Below are 26,444 nucleotides of genomic sequence, written 5' to 3'. Positions count from 1 at the left end.
TCCCTCCACTGTTCATATCCCTCCACTGTTCATATCCCTCCACTGGCTCCCAGTCGCCGCTCGCATCAAATACAAACCCTGTCGCTCACTTACAAACAGCAACAAAAACGTCTCCTGCCTACCTGAACGCCTTCATCCAGGTCTACACTCTGTCCCGCCCACTACGCTCTGCCAATGAAAGGCGCCTGGTGCTCCCATCACCACAGGGCCCTAACGTCGGGGACACACTGGACACAGAAGCGCCGCGAAGCGAGGCCAGTTTCCAGATTTTCGTTGCACGGCGCTTCGCAGCGCTTCCTCATCCGGTGTGTCCCCAGCGTAAGTCTCTAACTAGACTCTTCTCCTCTGTCGCCCCCCGGTGGTGGAACGAGCTACCAAACTCTACTCGGTCCGCAGAGTCCCTTTCACATTTAAGAAGAAGCTAAAGACCCAGCTCTTTATGAATGATGAAAGATTCTAATATATATGATAGTGATGCTATTGATGATGACGACATTGAGGATGTTGTTGATGTTGATTAGGATATTCATGATGATGATGATGATGATGACCCTATTGACCTTGTTGATGTTGTTGACGCCCAATACACTTCCTGTCAGTACCAGTGTCCGATCACACTTGAAGCTGTATGTTGGCTCTTACTGACTCCGCCCCCTCCTGTCTCGATCGTTGCTTGTGTCGCATTAACTCTCAGATGAAGGTCGCTTTGGACAAAAGTGTCTGCTACATTAAATTGTGACATTGTAACATTGCAGACCCCAGCATCTATTTTGATGCAAGTTTATGCCTTCACATTTAACATAACCATTGAAAACTTAAAAATGTGTAAGTCGGCTGCTTTCTTTCAGCATTGATTGACTAGAGTTGGAAAAAGGTGAATTTGTTAGGGTTAGTTTTTTTTAAATTCATAAACTCAGTAAACATTCTCATAGCATATGCACCTCTCATCATCTGCTACTCTCTTATCTCTAACTTTCTCTCCATCATTTGTGCTGACTCTGTCTGTCTGCATGACATGAAACGCTGTGGGATTAGACAAGTAGGTCAATCAGAGTCAGAATCAGAATCGGATTTATTGGCCAGGTATGTACACATACAAGGAATTTGACTCCGGTTTAACTTTGCTCTTTATGAACACTTAAACACTAAATATTAAAAATCAAACCAATATGCACAAGCCTACATTCAACATTAAGTATGAGCAGTGCAACAACGCTGAAATATATAATATGATTTAGAAAAAATATGTAATTATGTAACAGATGGATTAATTTACATGAGCTAGATAGTTTACAGTATTTACAGTAAATGTCATGAACCGGGGACCAAGAATGAAGGACTCAATAGCAAACTCAGACCAGTGGACAGATTTCAGAATGATTTACTTCCAGGCAAAGGTTCGGTACACAAAAGGCAGTCAGAATCAGGCAAAGGTATCCAAAAAGCGTGAGGCAAAAAGGCAAGGTAAAAAGGCAAAACAGGGTCAGAATCAGATGTCATACACGAGAGCTAGGAACAAAATGCTGGAACGTGACACAAGGGTACAAACGAACTGGCAACGAGACAGGGGGTAAAATACATGAGGTAATGAGGGTGATGAGACACTGCTGGGGAGAGCACAATCAGGATCAGGTGAGCACACAATGGGGGAGGGGCAGGGCACAGACCTGAAACAGAGACAGGGGTGAGTGATTTCAAAATAAAACAGGAAGTACCAGACAAGACACATGAGGAAAAAATAAAAGAAAACTTAACCGGGCAGGCATGACAGTACCCCCTCCTCCAGGGCCGGCTCCTGAAGGCCCAGGAGCGTCAGGATGGGAGGCGTTGAAGTCGTGGATGAGACTTGGGGGTCAACTATGAACCGGGCGGGGATCCAGGAGCGTTCCTCCGGGCCGTATCCCTCCCAGTCCACCAGGTACTGCATGCCCCGGCCCCGATGGCGAGCCGGCAGGAGCTTCCGGACAGTGAAGACTGGGCCGCCATCCACGAACCGGGGGGGAGGAGGGGGTCTGGAAGGAGGGACCAAAGGGCTCTCTCTGGCAGGTTTAAGTTGGCTGACATGGAAGGCTGGGTGGATCCGAAACGGAGACAGACCAGTGGATGTTGATGGAAGAGTGTTATGGGCGTACTCGACCCAAACCAGTTTCCGGGACCAGGTTTCAGGGTTCTGGGAGGCATGGCAGCGGAGTCCAGTCTCCAACTCTTGATTGAGCCTCTCTGATTGGCCGTTAGACTGGGGGTGAGTTGCGGCTCCATTCAGCAGTGGCCCATGCTTCAGCACGGCTGGTCAGGTGTGAGATAATAAAGGCAATCTTAGCCCGGTCTGTAGGAAAAGCAGCCGCCTGCAGCTCAAAATGAAGCTCACACTGAGTGAGAAATGGCCTCACATCTCCGGAGTCCCCAGAAAACCGCTCCGGACGGGAGAGCTGGGCACACCCCTGGGGGGCGCCAGTGCTGATTGTCGGGGTGCTTGATGTGATGTTTCCCAGCCTCACCTGCTGCCTCCTGCCAGTCAGGAAGTTGGTAATCCACTGGCAGGTGGGGGCTGTCACAGTGAGCTGGGTGAGTTTGTGGTGGAGGATTTCAGGTATGAGGGTGTTGAACGCTGGGCAGCAGAGACTCTGGGGCGCTGGGCAGCGGAGACTCTGGGGCGCTGAGCAGCGGAGACTCTGGGGCGCTGGGCAGCGGAGACTCTGGGGCGCTGGGCAGCAGAGATGTGTGAGGATCTTGGGAACCTTGATGACTGTGTCTCCCGCTGTGGCCTCCACAAAAACCAGGAAAAATGGCTAAGCGAGTCCCAGTCCAGGGAGAATGCCTCATTTCAGTCCAACTTCTATCTTCCAAGGAAGCCTGCCTCAAAATGTCTTGCATGTACTTTATTTTGGAAAGAAAGTGAAAATGATCAGTCTGCTGGGTCTATAGTTCTGTCTAGTTTGTTCTGTCAGGGTTTCGAGTTAAACAAAAGGTTGGGGGCCCAGATGCAGACTGATATAAGATGATCTTTATTTAAAAACCACAGAAGAAACAATGAAGAAAATCCACACAGGGAACACTGAGATCACTGAGAACAAGCTAACACTCAGATGGTTGCACGTGGACAGACGACAACGAACTAGCATAGGGACATGGGAAGACAAAGACTAAATACACTGGGGAGGTGAGACTAATTGGGCACAGGCGAGACATTCAAGGGAGCAGGTGAAAACAATAAGGGCAGGGCACATAATCCAACAGGTGGGAAAACACACAAAGGCAGGAAGTAAAACAAGACAAGACATACATGGGTCAAGAACTACAAAATAAAACAGGAAACACTAAAAAACAAACTCAGTACTGTGACAGCAGTACTCAAGGGGATAATCTCTTAACAATGAAACACAAATTAATTACATAACTTAACAAGACTAAATCAAGACAAGAACACAGATTACACTTAACCTAAGTGATAAAAATGAGGTTGATAAATGGCTGGCATCTAATCCAGAATCGAGGGCTGTGTATCGTAATGCTACGGGCAAATGTTCAGCACTGTGGACAAAGGCCAGCCACTCCACAGTCGCATCAGAGTGCCTGGAAGAGGTCGGTAAAAGAAAGCTGACTGTCCCCACAGTAACACGGTGGAACTCATTCCATGACGCCTATCAAGGATCACAGAAATGCCCTTGCCTCAGTAGCCTCTGCACACAGCTCCAGATTAAATGTATGAATGACTGAATGAATCCTGTTCCATTATGAAGCCTTTCACAGTTGCACTGGACATTTTGCAGGGTGAGGACACTTGTTTTTATGGAACGCTTCAACCAACGCTGGAAGTTCTAATAGCCAAAGCCCTGGCAATGAAACATGGGCTATCGCACATGATCACTGGACTGCCTGAAATCATTGTGGGAGCAATCAAAAGTCGATTCACCGCGACTTTGGACTCCAAGGATGCATTGCTGGCTCACTGGCCAAATTCAAGCTGCGCTGGGTAAGAGAAGAAATCAGAAGAGATTACATTAAGCTTCTGCTCACTACGGAGTCACATCACACGTGATAACAAGGTCCATCTTCTCAAAACCTCAGAAGAAGCACAGAGGTATGTTGAGGAGAAGCAGAAAAGCAACAAATGCAATGTAATCTAGGATTAAGTTAACAGTCTTTGCTAATGATGGCCATGCAGCTGAAATATCACACAAAGGAGGTTAATGGACACAACTAGTGCAGTTATGGACTGTGCCTATATAAAGTTTAAGTGAACAACATTTCTCATGTTGAAACTCAGTGGAAAGTTTTAATTTGTTACTTTATGTTTGCTCCTATCAGGCATTTCTAGAACCCATTGATGGATGTTTTGTCCAGGCAGAGTCGTGTTTAGGGAAACATCTGATGGTGCCACAGATGGCTGCCTCGGTGTGTTGGTGCATGTCGTTTTGTCTTGTTTTGTTTGTAAACACCGTTTTTTGCCAAAATACACGGAGCTCTTAGAAGAACAGAAGAGCTCATGAACATAAGGACAACAACATCACATCCACACACTCAGTCTGGCTCAGTCTGGAAGGGTCTCAGACAGCACACCAGCTACAAGCCGAACCCCCCCCCCCCCCCCCCGCACTGTGAATGACCTGCGCCTAGCCAACGACCTCAATGACTTTTACTGTTGCTTTAAAAGACAATGGGACAGTCCTGACACTGTCCCCCATGACTCCGCTACAGCTTATCATCTCCACCTCCCCCACCACCTCAACGGCCCCCTCCCCTCACACCACAGCAACAACCCTCTCTATCATGGTTGTTTCCCAACCAGGAGGAGAGGACGCTGGCGTACCTGCTACAGACGACTTCCAGCTGTCAACCTTGTCCCACCTGTAAAAGGCTGTCTGGTTCCAACCATCATATCGCCTTGACGGACAACCTTCCTCCCTTCCATCTCCGTTTCTCGAACTTCACACGGACTTGCCACCGATAGGTTTTCTGGCTAGCAGCTAGCGAGGCTAGGCAGCATCCTTCGTTGGTCAGCACGGCGTTCAGCTATTCCATCTCGCAACTCCGCCGACTAAAACCCGCAATTACTCCTGGACTTAACATTACCATCATCAACGAACTTGATCTTCTACGCTGCCCTCGCTACATTCACAGAGGCTCCGGTCGAAAATTCATCTTCCATAACCAGCCAAGCTGCTCTGCTACAAACAACCCGTCTCTATGGTCACCCGTCGCAAGTCTGACGTGTCATCAGAGCGCAGTCGCTCCAGCTGCCATCAACTCAGGAAACACTGCGAGAATTCTGCGCTCCAGCACAGGAGACACCGCGAGATCCCCGCACACTCGGCTAGATAGAATTCACGGAGTGGATTCCAGCTCGCGTGGAGTGGATTTCAATGCTCTGCGACCTGTACAGTGATTCATCCCACATTCTTGGGTCAAAATCAAACTTTTTAACACTCAGTCTATCAACAATAAATCCACCCTGATTGAGGAACACATAAGGGAGAAAGGACTTGACATCATGTGTTTAACATAATCCTGGCACCAGCCAGAGGTTTACTCTGCCCTCAATGAAGCCTGTCCCCCCAGTTACAGTTACTTGGAGGCAGCACGCAGCACTGGCCGCGGTGGTGGCCTAGTAGTCATCCACCAACAGGACCTGGAGATGTCCACCATCCCGCTGCCCACAACAACCTCCTGCGAGTGTCTTGCATTTAAATGTAAGCCCCCCTTTCCCATGACTGTTCTCTTCATCTACCGGCCCCCTAAACCCAACTCTGCTTTTATCCTGGAAATGTCTGATCTCCTCACAACGCTCTGCACTACCTCTGCCAACACCATAATCCTGGGAGATTTAAATTCATGTTGATGCCCCCTCATGTCACTCTGCTGCTGATTTCCTTCAGCTACTGGACTCCCTCAACCTACAACAACATGTTGATGTCCCCACACACTCAAGGGGACACACACTCGACCTGATAATCACTAACTCCGCTCCCATCACCAACCTACAGGTTTATGATCTTGGTGTGTCTGACCACAAAGTCGTGTCGATGGAGTTGCCCTTCCTTTCTCCCCACACCAAACCCAGGCGGCAGATCCACTTCAGGAAGCTGAAAAACATCGACACGGATGCCCTGGCTCTGGACCTTCAACTTCTCTCCTCTGGCTCTACTGACTTCCTCTCTGGTGCTGATTTAGTGGATTCTTACGACCAGTCCCTGAGCAGTCATCTGGACCTTCATGCCCCCTTAACATCCAGGTCAGTCTCCTTCTCGCGCTCAGCACCCTGGTACACCTGCGAGCTGCGAAAGATGAAGGCTGCTGGGCGTGTCCTTGAGCGGCGGCTCAAGGCCTCTGGACTTACTGTTCACAAACAGGCATACAGAGAACACAGGAAGGTGTATGCAGAAGCTCTGAGGGATGCACAGTCCAGGTTTTATTCCACCATCATCAACAACAGCCCCGGTAACTCCAAACAACTTTTCTCGACAATAAATCACCTTCTCAAACCGCCTTCACTTGCCCACTCTGAGACCACAGAGGAGAGGTGCAATATGCACATCACTTTTTTCAGACAAAAAGTTGATAACATTCGTTCACACCTCTCCGCCACTGCTGTCCTGCCTCCCACAACTACCGATCCACCATCTGAGACTGTCCAGCCTCTTTGTTCCTTCTCCATTGTCACTCAGAAGGAGGTGGAGGATGTCATTAATGACATGAAGCCAACCACCTGTGCTCTGGACCCTTTTCCTTCAGCTCTGCTGAAGACAAACATCTCTGCCATCTCTCCATTCATCACCAAGATCATAAACCAGTCCCTCCTGGCCGGCCATATCCCACCTGCGTTAAAAACTGCTGTCATCAGACCACTACTGAAAAAACCCACCCTGGATCCAGAAGTATTCTCCAACTACAGGCCCATTTCCAATCTTTCATTTCCGTCTAAGGTTCTGGAAAAAACAGTTGCAGCACAACTTCAGGATCACCTGAAACATTACCTCTTTGAGAAGTTTCAGTCTGGTTTCCGCTCTGGCCATAGCACAGAAACAGCCTTGGTCAGGGTCACAAATGACCTCCTGATGGCAGCAGACACCGGTTGCCCATCTCTACTCATCATCCTGGACCTAACAGCTGCTTTTGACACAGTTGATCACAACATCCTCCTTCACTGCTGAAATACACCATTGGACTCACTGTACAAAACTGGTTCACCTCATATCTGACCGACAAAACCGAATACGTCGCCCTGGGCAAAGCAAGGTCACACACCCACAATGTCACCTGCGGTGTCCCTCAGGGCTCGGTGCTGGGCCCCACCCTCTTCACCCTCTATCTGCTCCCCCTGTGCAATCTCATCAGCAGGCATGGGGTTTCTTACCATTGCTATGCTGATGATACACAGCTCTACCTACGGACAACCCCCACTTCTCCTTCTCCCCTGTCAACATCCACACTCACCACCTGCCCGGAGGAGATAGAGGCGTGGATGAAGCTCAACTTTCTTCAGCTGAACAGGTCCAAAACAGAAGCCTTCCTACTTGGCACACCACATCAGCTCCGCTCTTCCACCATCACCAATATCACCTTCTCCGGCCAAAGCATCCCCCTTTCCACATCTGTCACCAACCTGGGTGTTAAAATGGACCCCCAACTTACTTTTGACATCCACATCAAACACCTCTGTAAATCATCATTCTACCACCTCAGGAATGTCGCCAAACTCCGTCCAATACTCACCCTGGCAGATGCAGAGAAGCTTGTTCACGCCTTTGTCTCCTCCAGGCTCGACTATTGTAATGCACTTCTCACCGGCATCCCTGGAAAGGGCATCCAGAGGCTGCAATATATTCAGAACAGCGCTGCAAGGATCCTGTTAAGGGTCCGCAAATACGATCAGATCACCCCCTTTCTAAAATGCCTTCACTGGCTCCCTGTCCCACTCAGAATTGAGTACAAGGTCTCCCTCCTCACTTATCAGTGCATTCACGGACATGCCCCCCAATACCTGAAAGAACTCCTCACCCTCCAGACCTCCTCATGCACCTGCCGTTCTGCAACCAGGAACACCCTCCAAGTCCCCAGAACCAAGCTCCGCACTAAGGCCTTTTCCTCTGCAGCTCCGAGGCTGTGGAACACCCTCCCCGACCACCTGAGGGTCCCACAGACTGCAGATGTTTTTAAACGGGACCTAAAAACGTATCTTTTTAAGAAAGCTCTCACACCTAAACGACATCACTGACCCTCTCCTGGACCCCCTGCAGTTCGCCTACAGAGCCAACAGGTCCGTAGACGACGCAGTCAACATGGCCCTCCACTTCATCCTCCAGCATCTGGACTCAGCAGGAACCTATGACAGGATCCTGTCTGTGGATTTCAGCTCTGCCTTCAACACGATCATCCCGGCTCTGCTTCAGGACAAGCTCTCCTAGCTGAACGTGCCCGACTCCACCTGCAGGTGGATCACAGACTTCCTGTCCCACAGGAGGCAGCAGGTGAAGCTGGTGAAACACGTCTCTGATTCCAGGACCATCAGCACCGGCTCCCCTCAAGGCTGCGTTCTTTCCCCTCTGCTCTTCTCCCTGTACACCAACAGCTGCGCCTCCAGTCATTAGTCCGTCAAGCTCCTGAAGCTCGCGGACGACACCACCCTCATTGGACTCACCTCTGGTGGGGATGAGTCTGTCTACAGGTGGGAGACTGACCATCTGGTGACCTGGTGTGGTGAGAACAACCTGGAGCTTAATGCTCTGAAGACAGTGGAGATGGTTGTGGACTTTAGAAAGACAGCAGCCATACCCGCTCCCATCACCATCAGCGACTCCACTGTTTCCACTGTGGAGTCTTTCCGCTTCCTGGGGACCATCATAACCCTAACCCTAACCCTAACCCACCTGCTCCATCACCGTCTGGTACGCTGCTGCCACTGCCAGGGACAAGCGCAGGCTGCAGCGTATCATCCGCTCTGCGGAGAGGGTGATCGGCTGCAATCTGTTACACCTGTTGTACATATTTTATATTATACATATTGCTTTTTATATTTTTATTCTTACTGTCTATTTTTTTTGTATCGTATTGTATTTTATTTTTTTATTCTAGTTCTGTGTTAATCGTTAATAACCAAAATCACCAAAACAAATTCCTTGTATGTGCAAACCTACTTGGCAATAAACCCTGATTCTGATTTTGGTTATTATATTTTGTGATGACACTGATTTCCCTATTGCTGTTTAGGGACAGGCCTTTTTGCCAGAGTTTTTCAATCAATCGTCCGTTTCCAAATGACCCACGGTCCGGTTTGATTCTGGTGAGAACGTATACAGACCTAAAGTAGGACCAAATACAGGAAACAAACCTTAAAACTGTGCATTGACACACAGCGAGATGAGTAGAGGACAGACGTGGGGGAGCAATGAGGAAATAGAAATATGGGCTGACCAAACAATTTCACAGATGTTTGTGGAAACGCACGAGAACATGGAGGTGTTCAAACTGTTTAGTGAAAAACTAAAGGAGATGGAACCGAGCGATCTGTGGAACGGTGTTGGTTAAAACAAAAACAAAAAACTCAAACAACAAAACTATAAAGTCCACGATCATGTTGAGTGTGATCGATCAGTGTGCTCTCATGCTTTGTTTACTTCAGGGAGTTTTCCCACGTGGAAATTCTGACCAGTCAGAGAGCAGTTTCCCAGGGCATCAAAACTTTGGGTCGGCTGGTAAAAGCTGCCATGTGAACACAAACCAAACTCGAGGCCAAATGCTACTTTGTAACAATTTCATCTTTGATTCAGACAAACAGACTTTAGGTGTGAATGCACCCTTGGAGGATTCACCATTTCATCTATGCTACATCAAAAGAAAAACTGCTGCTTAAGCAAAACAAACTCGAAACAGATTTAAAAAAGGCGGAGTTAGCTCACACATGTAACCCAACTAAAAGTAATTTTATTAAAATAAGAACTGTCAGAGCTGCCCTAAATTCAATTCTGAATGAGAAAGCTTCCAGGTCATTACTTTATCAAAGACAGCAACTATATGAATATGGGAACAAACTAGTAAATATTTGGCACGCCTACTTAATCACAAACAAAACCATAATACTAAAGCAGGGATTAGGGACTCGGGAGGGAAAAGATAGGAAAAACATTAGTTCCGTCTTTGTATCATTTTACAAGTCACTATAGAAGTCTGACAATAAGATCACCAAAGAAGAACTCGACAAGTTTTTTTTCTAAAATTAAATCCCATTCAGGAAAAGGAGATAACAGAGGCAATAGCCCTTATGCGCTGTGGAAAATCCCCAGGCCCAGATGGTTCCCGGTGGAATGGTTTAAGGGTTTTAAAAATAAGCTCCCTCCCTGCCTAGTTGGAACCTATGACTTTAGTTTCAACAGTTACTTACCGGAAACAATGTCATTAGCCAACATCTGTCTGATTTTGAAAAAAAAAAGGAGACCCTGAAGACCCAGCATCTTATAGGCCGGTATCGCTCATAAATGTAGATGCAAAAAACCTTGCTAAGGTCTTCAGACTTGAACCACTAATATCTTTATTAGTAAAACCTACCAAACAGGCTTTATTACAGGAAGGAGTTCTGTGAATAATATCAGGAGGCTTCCGAACATAATACAGCTAGCTAGCCACAAGGATGCCAAGGGATTGATAGTGTCTCTGGACTCATTACTTTTCTATGCCATGGAAAAATTTTAAGTTTGCGCAGAATTCATTGATTGGGTGAAATTGCTGTATTCATTCTCTAAAGCAAGGCCGCCTCTGTTTGTGCTGGCCATTGAGCCCCTAGCTAATTAGAACTACCTAATGATTAGGGGCTTTAATGTTAAAGGGACAGTACATCAAATTTCTCTTTATGCCAATGATATCCTGCTGTACTTAGACAAGTTGGATACTACTATCCCATGTCTGCTTGAATGTCTACAACAATTCGGACACACGCCATGCCCATTGGTGCTATGCTGGGCTCGGCTCCACCCTGTGGCTCTCCTGTTAGTTGGTTGTCTAAGGAGATAACATACCTTGGAATAAGAATTGGCCCCTTAAAAAAAATGGTAAAACTTAGTCTTAAACCAATCATAATGCTCATTAAGGAAGACTTGCAAAGGTGGGGATCAGACTGTGATCCTTTGTATACGTCCCCACCCCCGTCTCCCATGCTGTTCTTTATTTTAAAAAGGTCTAATTGTATTATATCATCACACTGCCTGTGAATGTAATCGCTGCTCCCAGCAGCAGGATCAGCACCTCGGCGCTCAGTCAATCAATCAATCAAATTTTATTTGTATAGCGCCAAATCATAACCAGGGTTATCTCGAGACACTTTACAGAAAGAGCAGGTCTAGACCGACTCTTTGTTAAGTTATTTAAAGAGAGGCCCAACATCAATCCACCATGAGTAGCACTTAGCAATTCGGCACATTGGCAAGGAAAAACTTCCTTTTAACAGGCAGAAACCTCGAGCAGTGTCTCTGTCCTCCTCAGTCCTGCCCGCTACTGTACAAGTTGGTTGATTATCAAGCGAATTAGCTCTCATAATAATAACACGTTGGGTGGGTGCGCATATTAAAAAAATCCGGACTGGCACATCACTAGAATGCGTCAGATCTATGCTACGAGGTGAGGCTTCATTAGGCTGTAGGCCAACAATATCAGGCACCAAAGGATGTGTAATAATGAACTGTAAACTTGACCCGCTATGAAACATTACCCACTTCCATTTTATAACAGGCCTAATGCCTAAAGTCGTACTTCTGTGGTTATTTTGGGGAAAGTATCTCAAAAGTAGTGTAATAAGTAACACATTACTCTACACAGTCAGTAATATTGTAAAGTATTACTTTACAATGAAAGTATCATGTAATTTATAACATACTATTTCTTGAAAGTAACTTGCCCAACATTGTTCATTTGTGACCCTGAAGTTTGTGAACTTTTAGCTGAAGAGAGACAAATGTTTTGTTTTTGTGCTGTCATCATGAAGATCTCAGTTTTCATACAAAAGCTGCTGGTCGATATTTCTGTGAAATAACAGTTTATTAAATGTTGTGGTAACATGATTATTTATTATGCTAAACCAAATCATACAGTCAACTATGAATTTTTCTTGAAATGACTTTAGAATCATTTCTTTTCACACCACGAGAGACATAATTAGACCATGTTTTTATACTTTAACTGCACATTAGAGAAAAAACACAAACTTAAATTGTTATTTTTGTGTGTGTGTGTAGGTGCGTGTAGATGGTTTAACGGGGAACATCCAATTTGACCAGTATGGGAAGAGAATAAATTACTCAGTGACGGTCATGGAGCTGAAGAACAACGGACCTGTGAAGGTAACTCAACCACCGTTTGTTAACATGAAGAGCATGCTAGCATTCAGCTATGTTAAAGATATGTGAATATGCTCCATGTGTCAGACATGTTACCTCCCTCTTTCGTGTGTTTGTGTGTGTGTGTTGTTAGATCGGCTATTGGAACGAGGTCGATAAGATGGTGGTGACAAAGTCCGACTTTTACCCAAATGACACGATGGGGATGGAGAACAAGACGGTGGTCGTAACAACTATACTGGTAATGAACACATGAAGTGAATTGGTGACCATGACAAACAATGTGAATGTGCTGGTCAGTTATAAAACAGTGATTAATGTAAAAGTTGATGTGGAAAGCTGCTTTTTAAGCTGCTTTCTGTGAATTTCTAAGATAAGGGGAATTTTACTTACAGAAAAATAAAAATATATGAAAAGCTAAAATCAAAAAACATGGGCCTGTTCAGGTTCAGGACAGCTGAAACAACGTATTGTGGTGGGAGCCGCGTAGACCACATGCTCTTCTGGGGAGTCCATGGTGGCTCCTCATTGTGTCCTAAGAACGTTATTAGAGTACACAGGATACAGGATCAGGAGCTAAGGAAGGGCAGGTTGGTTGCTAGCAGCCTGGGAAATCAGCTGGAGGCTAGTAGGCTGAGGTGAGGGCTGAAGACCAGCAGGTAGACGTGAGGGCTGAAGACCAGCAGGTAGATGTGAGGGCTGAAGACCAGCAGGTAGATGGGGAAGCTTGAAGACCAGCAGGTAGACGTGAGGGCTGAAGACCAGCAGGTAGACATGAGGGCTGAAGACCAGCAGGTAGATGGGGAAGCTTGAAGACCAGCAGGTAGATGTGAGGGCTGAAGACCAGCAGGTGGATGGGGAAGCTTGAAGACCCGCAGGTAGACGTGAGGGCTGAAGACCAGCAGGTAGACATGAGGGCTGAAGACCAGCAGGTAGACATGAGGGCTGAAGACCAGCAGGTAGATGGGAAAGTTAAAGACCAGCAGGTAGACATGAGGGTTGAAGACCAGCAGGTAGACGTGAGGGCTGAAGACCAGCAGGTAGACGGGAAGGTTGAAGACCAGCAGGTAGACGGGAAGGTTGAAGACCAGCAGGTAGACGTGAGGGCTGAAGACCAGCAGGTAGACATGAGGGCTGAAGACCAGCAGGTAGACATGAGGGCTGAAGACCAGCAGGTAGATGGGGAAGCTTGAAGACCAGCAGGTAGACATGAGGGTTGAAGACCAGCAGGTAGACGGGAGGGCTGAAGACCAGCAGGTAGACGGGAAGGTTGAAGACCAGCAGGTAGACGGGAAGGCTGAAGACCGGCATGTAGAGGTGAAGGCTAAAGGATAACAGACTCCGGAGGAAGAGGAGGAGGCAGAGCTTGTATGGAACCTCCTCCTCTAGAATGACACAAAGCGGTCAAATTCAGAGTCATGCTTCCCGAAGTCAGCGAGGAACTCCAGGGAGCCTCGCTCTTTAAATAAACAAATCCTGTGTCACTCAGAAGTTATCGGGAAATAAGTCAACAGGGAGAGGACCCAAAGCAGACAGTTGAGATGATAGCAGTTGTTTAATGATGGAAAGAGTTTAAAGGTCAACAGACCAGCAGGTACCAAAACTGACAGGCAGGTAAGGTAGGCGACAGGTAAAGGGTTTTAATTTGGAAACTCAAACTCAAACACTAAAGTGAAACAAAGATAAAACACGACCATAAACTGGCATGAGTGGGAGAACCCTAACCCTAAAGAAGGAAAGAGATGCAGGGGAGGAGAGGAGTGGTGAAGGCTAGGTAAGATGTAGGTGTGCGTACAGGTGGGGTGGTCAGGTGACATGGAAGACAGGGGGAGTCTGAGGGCATTTGGTGGAAAGAGCTGGAAACTGGGAATGTGTCTGAAAAGAAGGACACAGAGACAGATTGTGTCACAAAACCAAAAACAATAATCTGACTGATTCACAATAAACAGTCACGCCTTCTAGTGGGTAAAAACTGTTAAAACAATAAGGTATTAAATATGTGTGTGTGTGTGTGTGTGTGTGTGTAGGAAGCCCCCTATGTGATGCTGAAGAAGAACGCTGAGTTGTTTCAGGACAATGATCGTTATGAAGGTATGTTTATAAGATACAGTGTGTGTGTGTGAGTGTGTATGTGAGTGTGTATGTGTGTGTGTCTGCGTGTGTGTGAGTGACGCTCTGTTTTGGACTTTAGTAAACGTGTGTTTATGTCCTATACAGACATTTAGGTCTGTTATCATTTGTCTCGTTGGAGGTGATCTGAGGCTCCACCCATCACATGACCTCCACCTGCACTGAGTGACATCATTAGGCTCGTTGGAGATGAGCGAGGCCTGCACAGAATCGATCGCCGCCTTGCCGAGCACATCACATGACGGTTAGAATGTTGTCCGACCTGCTCTGAAAACCTGACCGCGCGAGGCGGTCGCAGGGCCAGGCGCCGCTCTCCACTGACTGCACAACGCCGTGCATGATGGGAAAGCGCTTGAGCATTTGAGTGAAGCGCCTACTGACTGAACCCCCCCCCAGGAAGTGACGAGACATCTATCTTATTCATCATTACTCATTAAACTTGATGAAGTTAAACGCTGTCTGAATAAACATCTGCAATGATGTTTATATCAAATAATGTCAAAGCCCTGAATATAAAATCGAATGAGAACTTATTTAAAGAAGCTCTCAGTAAACAAACTCCTGAATCCAATTCAAACAACAGCTGAAGACTGTATTCACATCAGTTCACAGTTAGCTGTTAGTATCACAGGTGTATGACTAAGGCGAGCGGCAGCTGGTCAACAAAGAAGTGTCCGACTTTATGACTCCTCCCCCGACTGCAATCGGCTACTCTGGTCTGTTGTCGAGGCGAGCTGGCAGCCATCTTCAACGAGCCTATTCACTCTTTGACAGTTACCTTCGAGATTTCTTGGTTCTGTCTTCTAGAACGTTTGGTTAACAATGCTGATGTGTGTGGTTTTGTCTTTTTTGTTTGTTTTCACTGAGGGTAGGTTACTGCGTTGACCTGGCTGCAGAGATTGCAAAGCACTGTGGGATACGCTACCAGCTAAGGATTGTGGGAGATGGCAAATATGGAGCCAGAGATGCAGAAACCAAGATCTGGAACGGTATGGTTGGAGAGCTGGTTTATGGGGTAAGATTTAAAATACACATGCAGGCACATATACACACACACACACACACACTGTCAAATCATTCTTAAAAGCAGGTGTAAATGTTGGCAAACCAGCTCAAATACTTCGCCCCACCACTCAGCCTCTGTGCGTTCTAAATAGAAGACTAAATGTAACAGAGGCGTAAAAATACAGCCTTGAACTGGCAGTGTAAAAAGGGCTAATCGTGGACTTCATCTATCAGCTCTTCTTCAAAACTTTCTGACGTTGTTCCTGCTTCTATGTTGACCCTGTCACATCACCTCTGCTGCTACACTGCCCCTACCGGTCATGTGCATACTGCATCTCGCGTACACATAGTGTTTTTGAGAAGGTGCACAGCCGGTGTGCCAAACAGACGCAGGGAACGCGCGGCTAACCCTAACCCTAACCCATCATGCGTATGTGTGCGCGTAGTTGGTATATCGCGGCTAGGCTCTGGACATTGTTGGACTTTCTGGAGTGACCTGCTTCATCCGTGATGCATGGAGGTGTTGGACTGTACCTGTGAAAACAGACTGGGTTGGTGTTTTTTTAATTAATACATTAAGTATTACTTTGACATTGGGTGATTATTATTGTTATAACCAGGGGTCAAATCAGCACCAGGGCTGTCAGAGGATTTACCCCGGCACATACAGCCACACTTTGACCACCAGACGGTCTGGGCTGTTACTCACGATGCAGATGAGAGTGTTTGTTATCTGGACGAGCTGCTCTTGCTGGCTCACTCCAGGGAGGAAGCTTTGTTATAAACGGTTCAACGTATATCACATCTATCAAGCCTCAACTTCACAACAAACTGGTGAGACACAGTCCACAATCAAACCATGACAGTCAGTGACAAAGGTGGCATGAGGACGGAGCTTCACTACGGCACTAAGGCGGAACTGCAGGGGGACATTAGTTCAGATATTTTTACACATTATCTTGTTCACAATGAGGGTAAAATAGATTCATACGAGAGCAGTAACTGTCTAGTTAAAGAAGGAGCTGACCCTGACCCTGACCCAGTAGGTAAAGCTATTTGTTAACCTGACGATCTACGTTCCAACCCTCACCTGCAGAAATACAGCCGCTGAAATAAGTTTCCTCTGCAGGTTGTCTGGGCTCAGTCCCAGAGAGGAGAGAGAGGAGGTCAGATTTGGGAGCATCAAAAGGTGGTTTTAGGCATCTGATCAGTTCCTCCAGTTCTTCTGTCCAACTGGTTGGAGAACCTGAGGACAACCCAGAGTTTGGAGAGATTATATATCTCATCAGGCCTGGGACCGGATCTGGATCCTGGATCCATCCCAATGACCTCGGCTTATATAAACAGAGGAAAGTGGATGGATGGCTATATAGTGGATCATTTTTTTTACATCACTGCTCAACAGTTAGACACCAGTCAAGTGAGTTATTTTTTAGTCATGTACTCGAGTGAAGGAGTCAACACAAAACAAAACTTTCATCAGGGTCTAAAGTTGAGCAGTAAGGACAGTGTGTGGATGATAGTCAGGTTTGCTGTGAACCTTTTGGATGAGCTGACGATAGGATGCAGGTGGATGGAAGCTGTAGGACAACAGACTTAATTGTTCAGCTGACTCAGATGAAGAGAGAATGCTCCTCCATCCTCAGATCGTCTGCTGAGGTCACTGCCTCTGAGTCATTAGGACCAACACATCAGATCAAATGTTTTATGTTTCATGTTCCTATCAGCTGACTGAAGTCCATGAGTACTGTTTAACTCTCTCACTCTGTCTCCATAGAAAGCAGATATAGCCGTCGCTCCTCTGACGATCACTCTGGTTCGAGAGGAGGTGATCGATTTCTCTAAACCCTTCATGTCTCTGGGAATCTCCATCATGATCAAGAAGCCGCAGAAATCCAAACCAGGAGTCTTTTCCTTCCTGGACCCGTTGGCTTATGAAATTTGGATGTGCATCGTCTTTGCATATATAGGAGTCAGTGTGGTTCTTTTCCTGGTAAGTCTGTTTATGTATATGAATGTGTTGACAGGATGGTTTAAATATAAGTATTATACGTATAGATATGTTGTTTATAAGTAAAAACCAGGAACTTTATAGCAGAGTTAGTTGGTTTAATGTTAACTAAAACAATATCAAAGTTCCTGCAGTGACTGACGCTGTCTGGACATTCAACTTTTCCTTTTGTTTTGAGTGCATTCCAGTGTACGAAAATCAAAACCTGTACGCTAAAGTCAGGGAGTGTGTTTTCATGTATGTGTATTTCAACAACTCAAAGCAGGAAGTGATGATGTGATCTTGTAGGTTTCCAGATTCAGCCCTTACGAGTGGACGTTAGAGGAGCCGGAGGATGGAGCGTTGCCTCTGACGACTGAATCCACCAATGAGTTTGGGATCTTTAACTCGCTCTGGTTCTCTCTGGGTGCTTTCATGAGGCAGGGCTGTGACATCTCACCAAGGTCAATCTGAAACGAAACATTAAAACAAAACATTAATATTTACATTTTTAATATCCTATTTTATCAGCAGCACACTGAAGCAGAAATGTTGGTTTTTTTTTAAATATGTGCAACTTCTGTGCTGCCTTTAGGTGCAACCTCTCCTATTTATGATGTAATATTAAAGTAATCTGCATGTGATAATGCTCTCTGGATTACACATGTATGTAGGTGTTTCCATCATGATCCCTGAAAGCATCTTGTTCCAGTGCTAGAAGGGCGATGTTCCTTTAATCTGCACAGTAATGGATGGAGTAAAAAGCCCATGACTTTGACACTCAGTAACATGTTACTCATAACATAACTCTGACACAATGCTGCAATAATAAAAACTGTGTTCACACATGTACATGCCACACTGGCCCATGTTTGTCCAAAGAGCCAAAGTGAAACAAGAACTTCACAGTCACATTTATCTTTAATCTTCTTTGACTGACGGTCCTGTGGTTCATCTGTGAAAAGGATTATTGAAAACATGGAATTATTGATTTAATGAGACGATAAAAGAAAAAAGAGATTGTATTAATTTACACAAGCTATTAAAGACTGACCTGGACTGGTCTGAGTCCAGAGCTCTTAGACTGTAATAACAGTCCGTGTGTGTCTGTGTATGCAGATCTCTGTCCGGTAGGATCGTGGGGGGTGTGTGGTGGTTTTTCACTCTGATCATCATCTCTTCTTACACGGCTAACCTGGCTGCCTTCCTGACGGTGGAGAGGATGGTGTCTCCCATCGAGAGCGCTGAAGATCTGGCAAAACAGACAGAGATTGCATACGGGACCTTGGACTCTGGATCGACCAAGGAGTTCTTCAGGGTAAGGACTTCTTTAGCAGGATAATCTTCATAAATGAACAAAACTCTTCTGACTTTTTATGCATACATTTGATCACTAGCAGTAAATGTTAACATTTGGCTTTAATCAAACTACACCAGAGTCACACGACTTCGGCTACACCGCACAGCTGTCCAAAGACCAGGCTCAGTGGTAGAGTCGGTTGTCCATCAATTGGAGGGTTGAGGGTTGGATCCACGGCTGCTACAGTCTACATACCTTGGGCAAGACACTGAAGCCCAAATTGTTCATAGCCTTGGCATAGCCTGATTGGAGATTGGCACATAGGCCTTTGTCATCAGTGTGTGACCACGCATTATTATGAAGTCCTCAGATGTCACCTGAGGGCCTCCGTACTTTACTTCTCTCTGTGCTTCGCTCCTTTATTGTTTGGTCATAGGCAACTCGGTGATTGGTCGTGTTCCTCTGTGGTGCGGACACCACTGTGTAACAAATCTTGCACAGTATTTGTTGCTGCTCCTTGTCAGACTCTTTAAAACCAAAGTGTTTCCAAACAACGACATTACTTTGACCTTTCTTGTTGACCAAAGGCTCTACAGCCGGCCAGCCGGGCGACTGAGTGTGGGCGGGGCAAATGTCACTGCTGAGGGAAGGGGTGCGGATGGTTGTGGTGTGAATTCCTGCTGACACTCAACCACTAATCAGCAGATCCTGGTTCTAACACTAACTGGCAAAAAATGCCTTAAAGAATAAAACAATAAAACCATAGCCATTTCTTCTTCTTAGCTAAGCAAGCAAGCAAACAAGTACAGATATCCCTCTCCTAAGCAACATTTTCCGATGCTCCTGAGGGATCCTCAGGCGTTCCCAGGTCAAGTTGGATAAATAATCCCTTCAACAAGTTCTGGGCCTACCCTGGGGTCTCTTCCCAGTTGCACGTGCCCTGAAAACCTCCAACGAAGGTGCCCAGGAGGATCCTGATGAAACATCCTCAGCTGGCTCCTTAATATGCAAAGGAGAAGCTTTTCTACTCTGAGCTCCCTCCAAATGTCTGAGCTATTTACCCTCTCTCTAAAACTAAGCCCAGACACCCTGCAGAAGAAACCTATTTCAGCCGCTTGTGTCCCAATCACATGCTTTTGGTCTTTACCCAGAGCTCCTGACCACAGGTGAGGGTTGGAATGTAGATCGACTGGTAAAACGAAAGCTTTACCTTCCGGGGCAGCTTTACAATTGGTTGGTACAACCCCACATTACTGCTGACGCTTCACCTCAAGATCCATTATACCCTCACTGTAAACAAGACCCTGAGATATTTGAACTTGTTTGCTTGAGTCTGTAACCTACTTCCCACTCGGAGAGAGCAATCCATTGTTTTCTGGCAGACAACCATGGCCTCAGACTCGAAGCTTCTGACTCTCTTTCCATCTGCTTCACATTCAGATACAAACAGGCCCAGCTGGAAGCCACAGCTTGATGAAGCCAATAGAACATAAGCAGAGACATGCAATTCAGAGGTCCCTAAACTCCTCCCCCAGCTGCACCTCTAGATCCTGTCCATGAAAATCACATGACAGAATCAGTAACAAGGGACAGCCCTGGCAGATGTCTACACCCACTGGGAACATGTTTGACTATTTGCTGAGGATGCAGACACAGCTCTAACTTTGTCTAATCAAGGACTGGATTTGTCTTGTTGGAGTAGCTCTGGTACCCCGTATTCCTGCAGTACCCCCCTAGGGACCTCCTTGGGGTACACATTCAGAGGAGGTGTAACAGCCTAACCCGCCTTGAAATAACAATGTAAAAGGCGCTCAAGTCAGACTAACAATGTGCGGATGAGAGCAAATCTCATCCACACGTGGTGCCCAGCCACTGTGAACTTTCTTGACACCCCTGAGCATCCTCTACCAGGGAAATAGATAAAGCTTTCCCTGAATCTTTTAATTCTGTCTCCTCATCAGAGGACATGTTGGTCTGTTCAGGAGTTCCTCAATATATTCTCCACACGCTTGACGATATCCCCAAAATCGTCATCCTTTCAAAGTTGTCTTTTTTGTTAGTGTTGTATAAGCAGTTGCATTCACCACATTTCTAAGAACTTAATGGTCCATAGCTGTTTACGGGAATTAAAATGTTCTTAGGGTTAGTCAAACTCATAGTTGTACTCATGTTGTACAAAAGTCATAGTCTATTCTCTGTGTCTCTCTTTTGTAGCGCTCTAAAATTGCCTTGTTTGACAAGATGTGGCAGTACATGAAATCAGCAGAACCTTCAGTCTTCGTGAAGAAAACATCAGAGGGTGTACTTCGAGTCAGGAAGTCCAAAGGGAAGTACGCCTACCTGCTGGAGTCTACCATGAACGAGTACATCGAGCAGAGGAAGCCCTGCGACACCATGAAAGTGGGAGGAAACCTGGACTCCAAAGGCTACGGCATTGCTACACCCAAAGGCTCCCCATTAAGGTGGGTGGATCAGTATAACAATGCTAGCCAACCTGCTCTGCCATGTACCATTCACACTACTAACCTGCTGCCTAGCATACTTTCGCTCTCCCTAATCAGACAGCTCAGACTTTACAGTACAAAAGTACAGACAGTATAACTCTGATAACTCTGACAGAGGTGGACCCGCAGAGGAGACGAAACTCTCTGTCTCTCAGTCTTTGAAGACCTGAGTCCTCATTCCAGATCTAAACATAGATTTATAGTCCTCATTAATAATCTAAACGCAGATTCAGAGTCCTGATTAAAGGATTAAACAGATTTAGGGCCCTATCATACACACAGCAAAAAGCACCAAAGCATGCAGCGCAAGTGTCATTGCTATTTTCCATTTGACGCAGTCGTCATTTTCTCGCCCAGTACCCACATTGTGTAAATAGCAAGTGATCTTGCACCAACACTAGCGCCTATGGGCGTGTTGATGTTGAAATGAGGTGTGGTCAGGCAAACTGGTGGCGCGTTGCTATCTTGACGACGCAGAAAGCGACTGCACCTTAGACCAACAAAAACTGGTCTAAAGTCTAAAGTCTATAGTGCAGTCTGTCTCTGCTATTTAGAGGGCGCATTATGGACACACATCGAGTTTACAACACAAGTCTGTGCTTGTCACTCACACGGGGACGCACAGCAGCGCTTTGACTCATAAGGAAAAAGCTTTGTGTGTTTGTGTGTAGATACAGTGAAATAACGTTGTTCGTTGCTTGGGACACAGGACTGTGAGGGCATATTTTTGTTTCCCTCGTCTCCTTAAATTACGATACTACTTTCGATTTGTTACCAATCTGGTGACACCGGAAGACGTGAACAAGCTCACCGCTGCTTCACACACCAGCTTCACCTCAGGGAGATTCCTGCTCGAGCCACGCACGGGCCAAAATGCTACACTAAGCTCTCCATCTTGCGCTCTCATTTTGATGTGTGCTCTCTCTCATACACACAGAAACAGACAAACACTCACACACACAGAACTAAGAGATACATTTATTATAATTCTCAGACATAACTACCTGTGGCAGCGAAAATCGTGCCCACAGATATTAAAACACTGTCCAGTGCCAGTTACGCACGCAGGAGACAACACAGCCGTGTGATCCAGCAGCAACAATAAGTAAATAAACATTTACAGCCAACCTTTCTTTGATGGTCGGCACACAGAACTTTTATAAGCATCAGATCCTGTCCGTCTGGAGATTTAAATCATTAATGCTGTGCCTCGTGTGTAAATGTACACAGCATAAATGTACGACTCTAGATTATCGTTTCTGCTGGGCAGAGGGATCGCTTCAGTGGCTTTAACATCAATCCGGGCTTGGACATATATCATACAGTGACCTGTGTTTTTTCTGCATGTGCAAGGACACAGTGGAAAGAAACAAGTTAAATCTGCCGGTCTGAGTCCTGTTTATTTAAGAAGAATGACTGAAATCTGCCATGTAAATAGCAACACGCCTGCCAGCAGGCAGAGTCCTCATTAAAGTCTGAACTCACTGGCTGACTACATTCTAAAGAGTCAGATGGTTTTAGCCAGTGTTAGACCTGAGGTTAGGTTCAACCCTAAACAGTATATAAAACCAGAATGGGGGGGACCCTGCCCAGTAAATTAAACCAGTATAGGGGGAACCCTGCCCAGTAAATTAAACCAGTATAGGGAGGACCCTGCCCAGTAAATTAAACCAGTATAGGGAGGACCCTGCCCAGTAAATTAAACCAGTACATGGAGGACTCTGCCCAGTAAATTAAACCAGTATAGGGGGACCCCTGGCCAGTAAATTAAACCAGTATAGGGGGACCCCTGGCCAGTAAATTAAACCAGTATAGGGAGGACCCTGCCCAGTAAATTAAACCAGTACATGGAGGATTCTGCCAAGTAAATTAAACCAGTATAGGGAGGACCCTGCCCAGTAAATTAAACCAGTACATGGAGGACTCTGCCCAGTAAATTAAACCAGTATAGGGAGGACCCTGCCCAGTAAATTAAACCAGTACACGGAGGACTCTGCCCAGTAAATTAAACCAGTATAGGGAGGACCCTAACCAGTAAATTAAACCAGTACACGGAGGACTCTGCCCAGTAAATTAAACCAGTATAGGGAGGACCCTGACCAGTAAATTAAACCAGTACACGGAGGACTCTGCCCAGTAAATTAAACCAGTATAGGGGGGACCCTGCCCAGTAAATTAAACCAGTACATGGAGGACTCTGCCCAGTAAATTAAACCAGTATAGGGAGGACCCTGACCAGTAAGTTAAACCAGTATGGGGGGGAGCGATGTAGTCCGGTCCCAGGCCTCGGTGCCTGTTGGGTGTTGCAGTATGTGAGTGTGATGAATGACACATGGCGGCTTACCCGTTGTTATAATAATCCACCTACCCTGATGACATCATCTCTGTGGTTTGTATTTTCACCATGGTTACCACCTCTGACCAACGGCAAGTGGTGGTTGCTGTGACGATGGGAGGTTGAGATTCAGGTCTCAAAGAAACTTCATCACTATAATAATGTGGATTATTAGTATGTATTGTGTGTTTGTGTTTAAAACATGTCACGGTCAGTGTGAAAGATTCCCAGCCTCCTGCTGCTCCTTGATTGTTATTCTGTATTCTCTATGAATTTATATTAAAACCGATTCAATGTATTTACAGTTTGGATGTTTGTTTTAAACAGACATGATGAGCTGCTTCTTTAAGACCTGAATCCTCCTCTGATGTTGACTTTATGACTTTAAAATGTGTTTGTGTGTGTGTGTGTGTGCGTGTGTGTGTGTGTGTGTGTGCGTGTGTGTGTGTGTGTGTGTGTTGATTTGCATGGTTGTTCATTTGTTTGTTTCTCACTTTTGTGTCTTTTCAGCTCACTACAGGTGTCTCCCTGGCCGTTTCTCTCTCTCTTTGTCTCTTTGTCTCTCTGTCAGTCAACACTGAAACTGAATTCCACACGTGTTTAATGATTATGTTAGAGACTTATTTATTTCCAGATTTGCTGTTAAAGCTTCATTAAACGAATTTGAACACCAAAGGGCAGCTGTGCCTCACAATAATCAGTCTACATCTACAGTATATTTTTAGTGAGTCTTATGTAGTCCAGTATATTATTCTTATACATTTTAGGATATTAAGAGTAAATATATTCCAGTACATCGTAAATACTTCTTACATATATCAGAATATTTATGCCATTCAGTTATAATGTGCCCTTTGATTAAACCAAACTCATTTTTAAGTTTGGTTTAATGAAACTGGTCACTGACCCTGGTCCTGGTCCTGGTCTTGGTCCAGGTCCTGGTCCTGGTCCTGGTTCTCAGTTATTAATGTATGAGTCAGCTTGATCAGATTGTATCTGATATGAAACAAAGCTGGATTGAAATGTAAAGCCGCTGTTGTCATAGCAACAGGTTATCGATGCTAAACTTTCAGCAAATGTTGACAGATGGATTGTTGATGATAAAATGTAAATGGTTGTAAAATCGATCAGTGACATTAAATGAGTTTGGTATTTATTCTCAGTGAGATCAGCTGCTCTAAAAAAAAACTTGAATGTCTAAAAGTCGCTTAATGAAGCTTTAATTTGTTTATTCAAGAGATCGACTGTATGACTGCTCTTGTACTCTGACATGGTAGAACCAGAGACATTTTTAAGTCTATACCACTTTGGGTCACAATAACTGATGACTCTGGATTAAATTCAGGTTGAATTATTTAAATCTAATGTTCCACCTCCTGTGTCTCTGCTCCTAGCATGTTTTTACTGTTTGTTTTTTACTTGAAATTGTTCAAAGTGAAAGATTCATGTTATAATGTCAAACGTGGGATCAGTTCAGAAAAATGAAAATTCAAATGGAAAAAAACATAACATAAAAGAAAAAATCAACAAATTTAAACGATGAACCAAAAATGACTTCTCAGCCAGTCACAAATTTAGTTGTCATTAATGAACAGTATTTACAGCCAATCAAATCAAAGTGAACTGAGCCCCGCCCTGCTTATTGGTCACAATGTTACACCACATTATATACAGAGGACTTTATACATCTAAAAACATTAACCTCCATTAATCACCACATGATACATGTTTGTTAAAGACAAACCTGTTTGAGTTAAAGGCCCAGAATACAACACATCATGAGAAACTGTTCTACCACCTTTTAGTCCTTCCATTACATCATCAAGTCATGGGAAAGCTCTTCCTGCTGAATCGTCTCTCTCTTTATTTAGACTCTTTTAAAGATACAAAACATCTGTTTCTATGAGCGGAATCAGTTAGCGATAGATTACAAACTGAATCATTATATGAAGCTTGAAGTCATTCTCAGAAAATAAGCTGTGTTTTCACTCAGGTAACTCAAGGTTCTTTTACTTTTCTGTTTCATTCTGAGATGTCAAGGTAAATCCTGGAGATTTCTCCTGACCATGTTGACCAGCATGGATAGATTAGATCGATTATTGTTATCAGATTTTTGTGTTAGTTTGGGCGGCATAGAGACATCTAGTCTGTTGGGTGCTGTCTCAAATCACACAGTGACCCTGCTGCTGGACCTCAAACCCTGTGAAGTCTCACATCTTTACACCAGAGACATGACCACAGACCAACACAGCCATGAACCAGCTCTGCTCACATGCAGAGTTTAAAACGGAGAATAATGTGTCTCTGTTCGTTCACTGAGGAGAGATTTAGTGTGGGGCACCTCCGGGACTCTTGATTAAGCTGCAGGTTCACCTGAGAAAGTCCAGGTGCAAACTACAAGAAGGGCTGATGGTAAAGCTAAGAGCAGGTCAGTCTTGAGAGAGACAACCTTTACTCCTCCTGCGTCTTTGATGAGACACATGCTCCTGCCCAGCCTGATTGTCACAAAAGTCAAATGACAATGAAGAAGGCTTCCATGTTGACAAAGTTCTTTCCTTTCTCCACGGATTCTTGAAGGAAAAAGCGAAGTCAGCATCAGAGTACTAAAACAGATGGTTTGTTTAGACTCACAACCGTCATCAATAACCCTCCACTTACCTCTGTATAGAGAGACTTTTTGTAGCCCAGGATCCAGACTATCTGGGATCTGGACTTTTTTTTCTTCCTGGTCCAGACTTTCTGAAGTCAGGAAATCAGACATTCTGAGGTTCGTGATCAAGACTGTCTGTTGTCTGCAGTCCAGGATCCAAACTTGTTTCAGTCCATGACCCGACTATCTGATGTCTGGGATCCAGAC

The 26,444-nt window shown here is 45.4% G+C and overlaps 1 protein-coding gene across 4 annotated transcripts in view; it reads left to right on the top strand.

Annotated features, from left to right (window-relative positions):
* LOC138604883 (glutamate receptor 2-like) overlaps positions 1-26,444 on the top strand; it is a 78,635-nt gene that overhangs the window by 31,742 nt on the left and 20,449 nt on the right. For all 4 annotated transcript variants that reach the window (XM_069676918.1, XM_069676916.1, XM_069676915.1 and 1 more), the window contains exons 9-16: positions 12,222-12,326; positions 12,457-12,564; positions 14,351-14,414; positions 15,326-15,468; positions 17,236-17,451; positions 17,758-17,912; positions 18,568-18,766; positions 20,963-21,210. In XM_069676918.1, the coding sequence (XP_069533019.1) occupies positions 12,222-12,326; positions 12,457-12,564; positions 14,351-14,414; positions 15,326-15,468; positions 17,236-17,451; positions 17,758-17,912; positions 18,568-18,766; positions 20,963-21,210 (1,238 nt within the window). The remainder of the gene's footprint in view (positions 1-12,221; positions 12,327-12,456; positions 12,565-14,350; positions 14,415-15,325; positions 15,469-17,235; positions 17,452-17,757; positions 17,913-18,567; positions 18,767-20,962; positions 21,211-26,444) is intronic.

Source organism: Semicossyphus pulcher, unplaced genomic scaffold (genome assembly GCF_022749685.1).
Source record: "Semicossyphus pulcher isolate SPU_LCO1_2020_fin unplaced genomic scaffold, fSemPul1.0.p SCAF_27, whole genome shotgun sequence".
In the NCBI taxonomy this organism is placed as follows: domain Eukaryota; kingdom Metazoa; phylum Chordata; class Actinopteri; order Labriformes; family Labridae; genus Semicossyphus; species Semicossyphus pulcher.
This window is presented reverse-complemented; position numbering and strand designations above follow the sequence as displayed.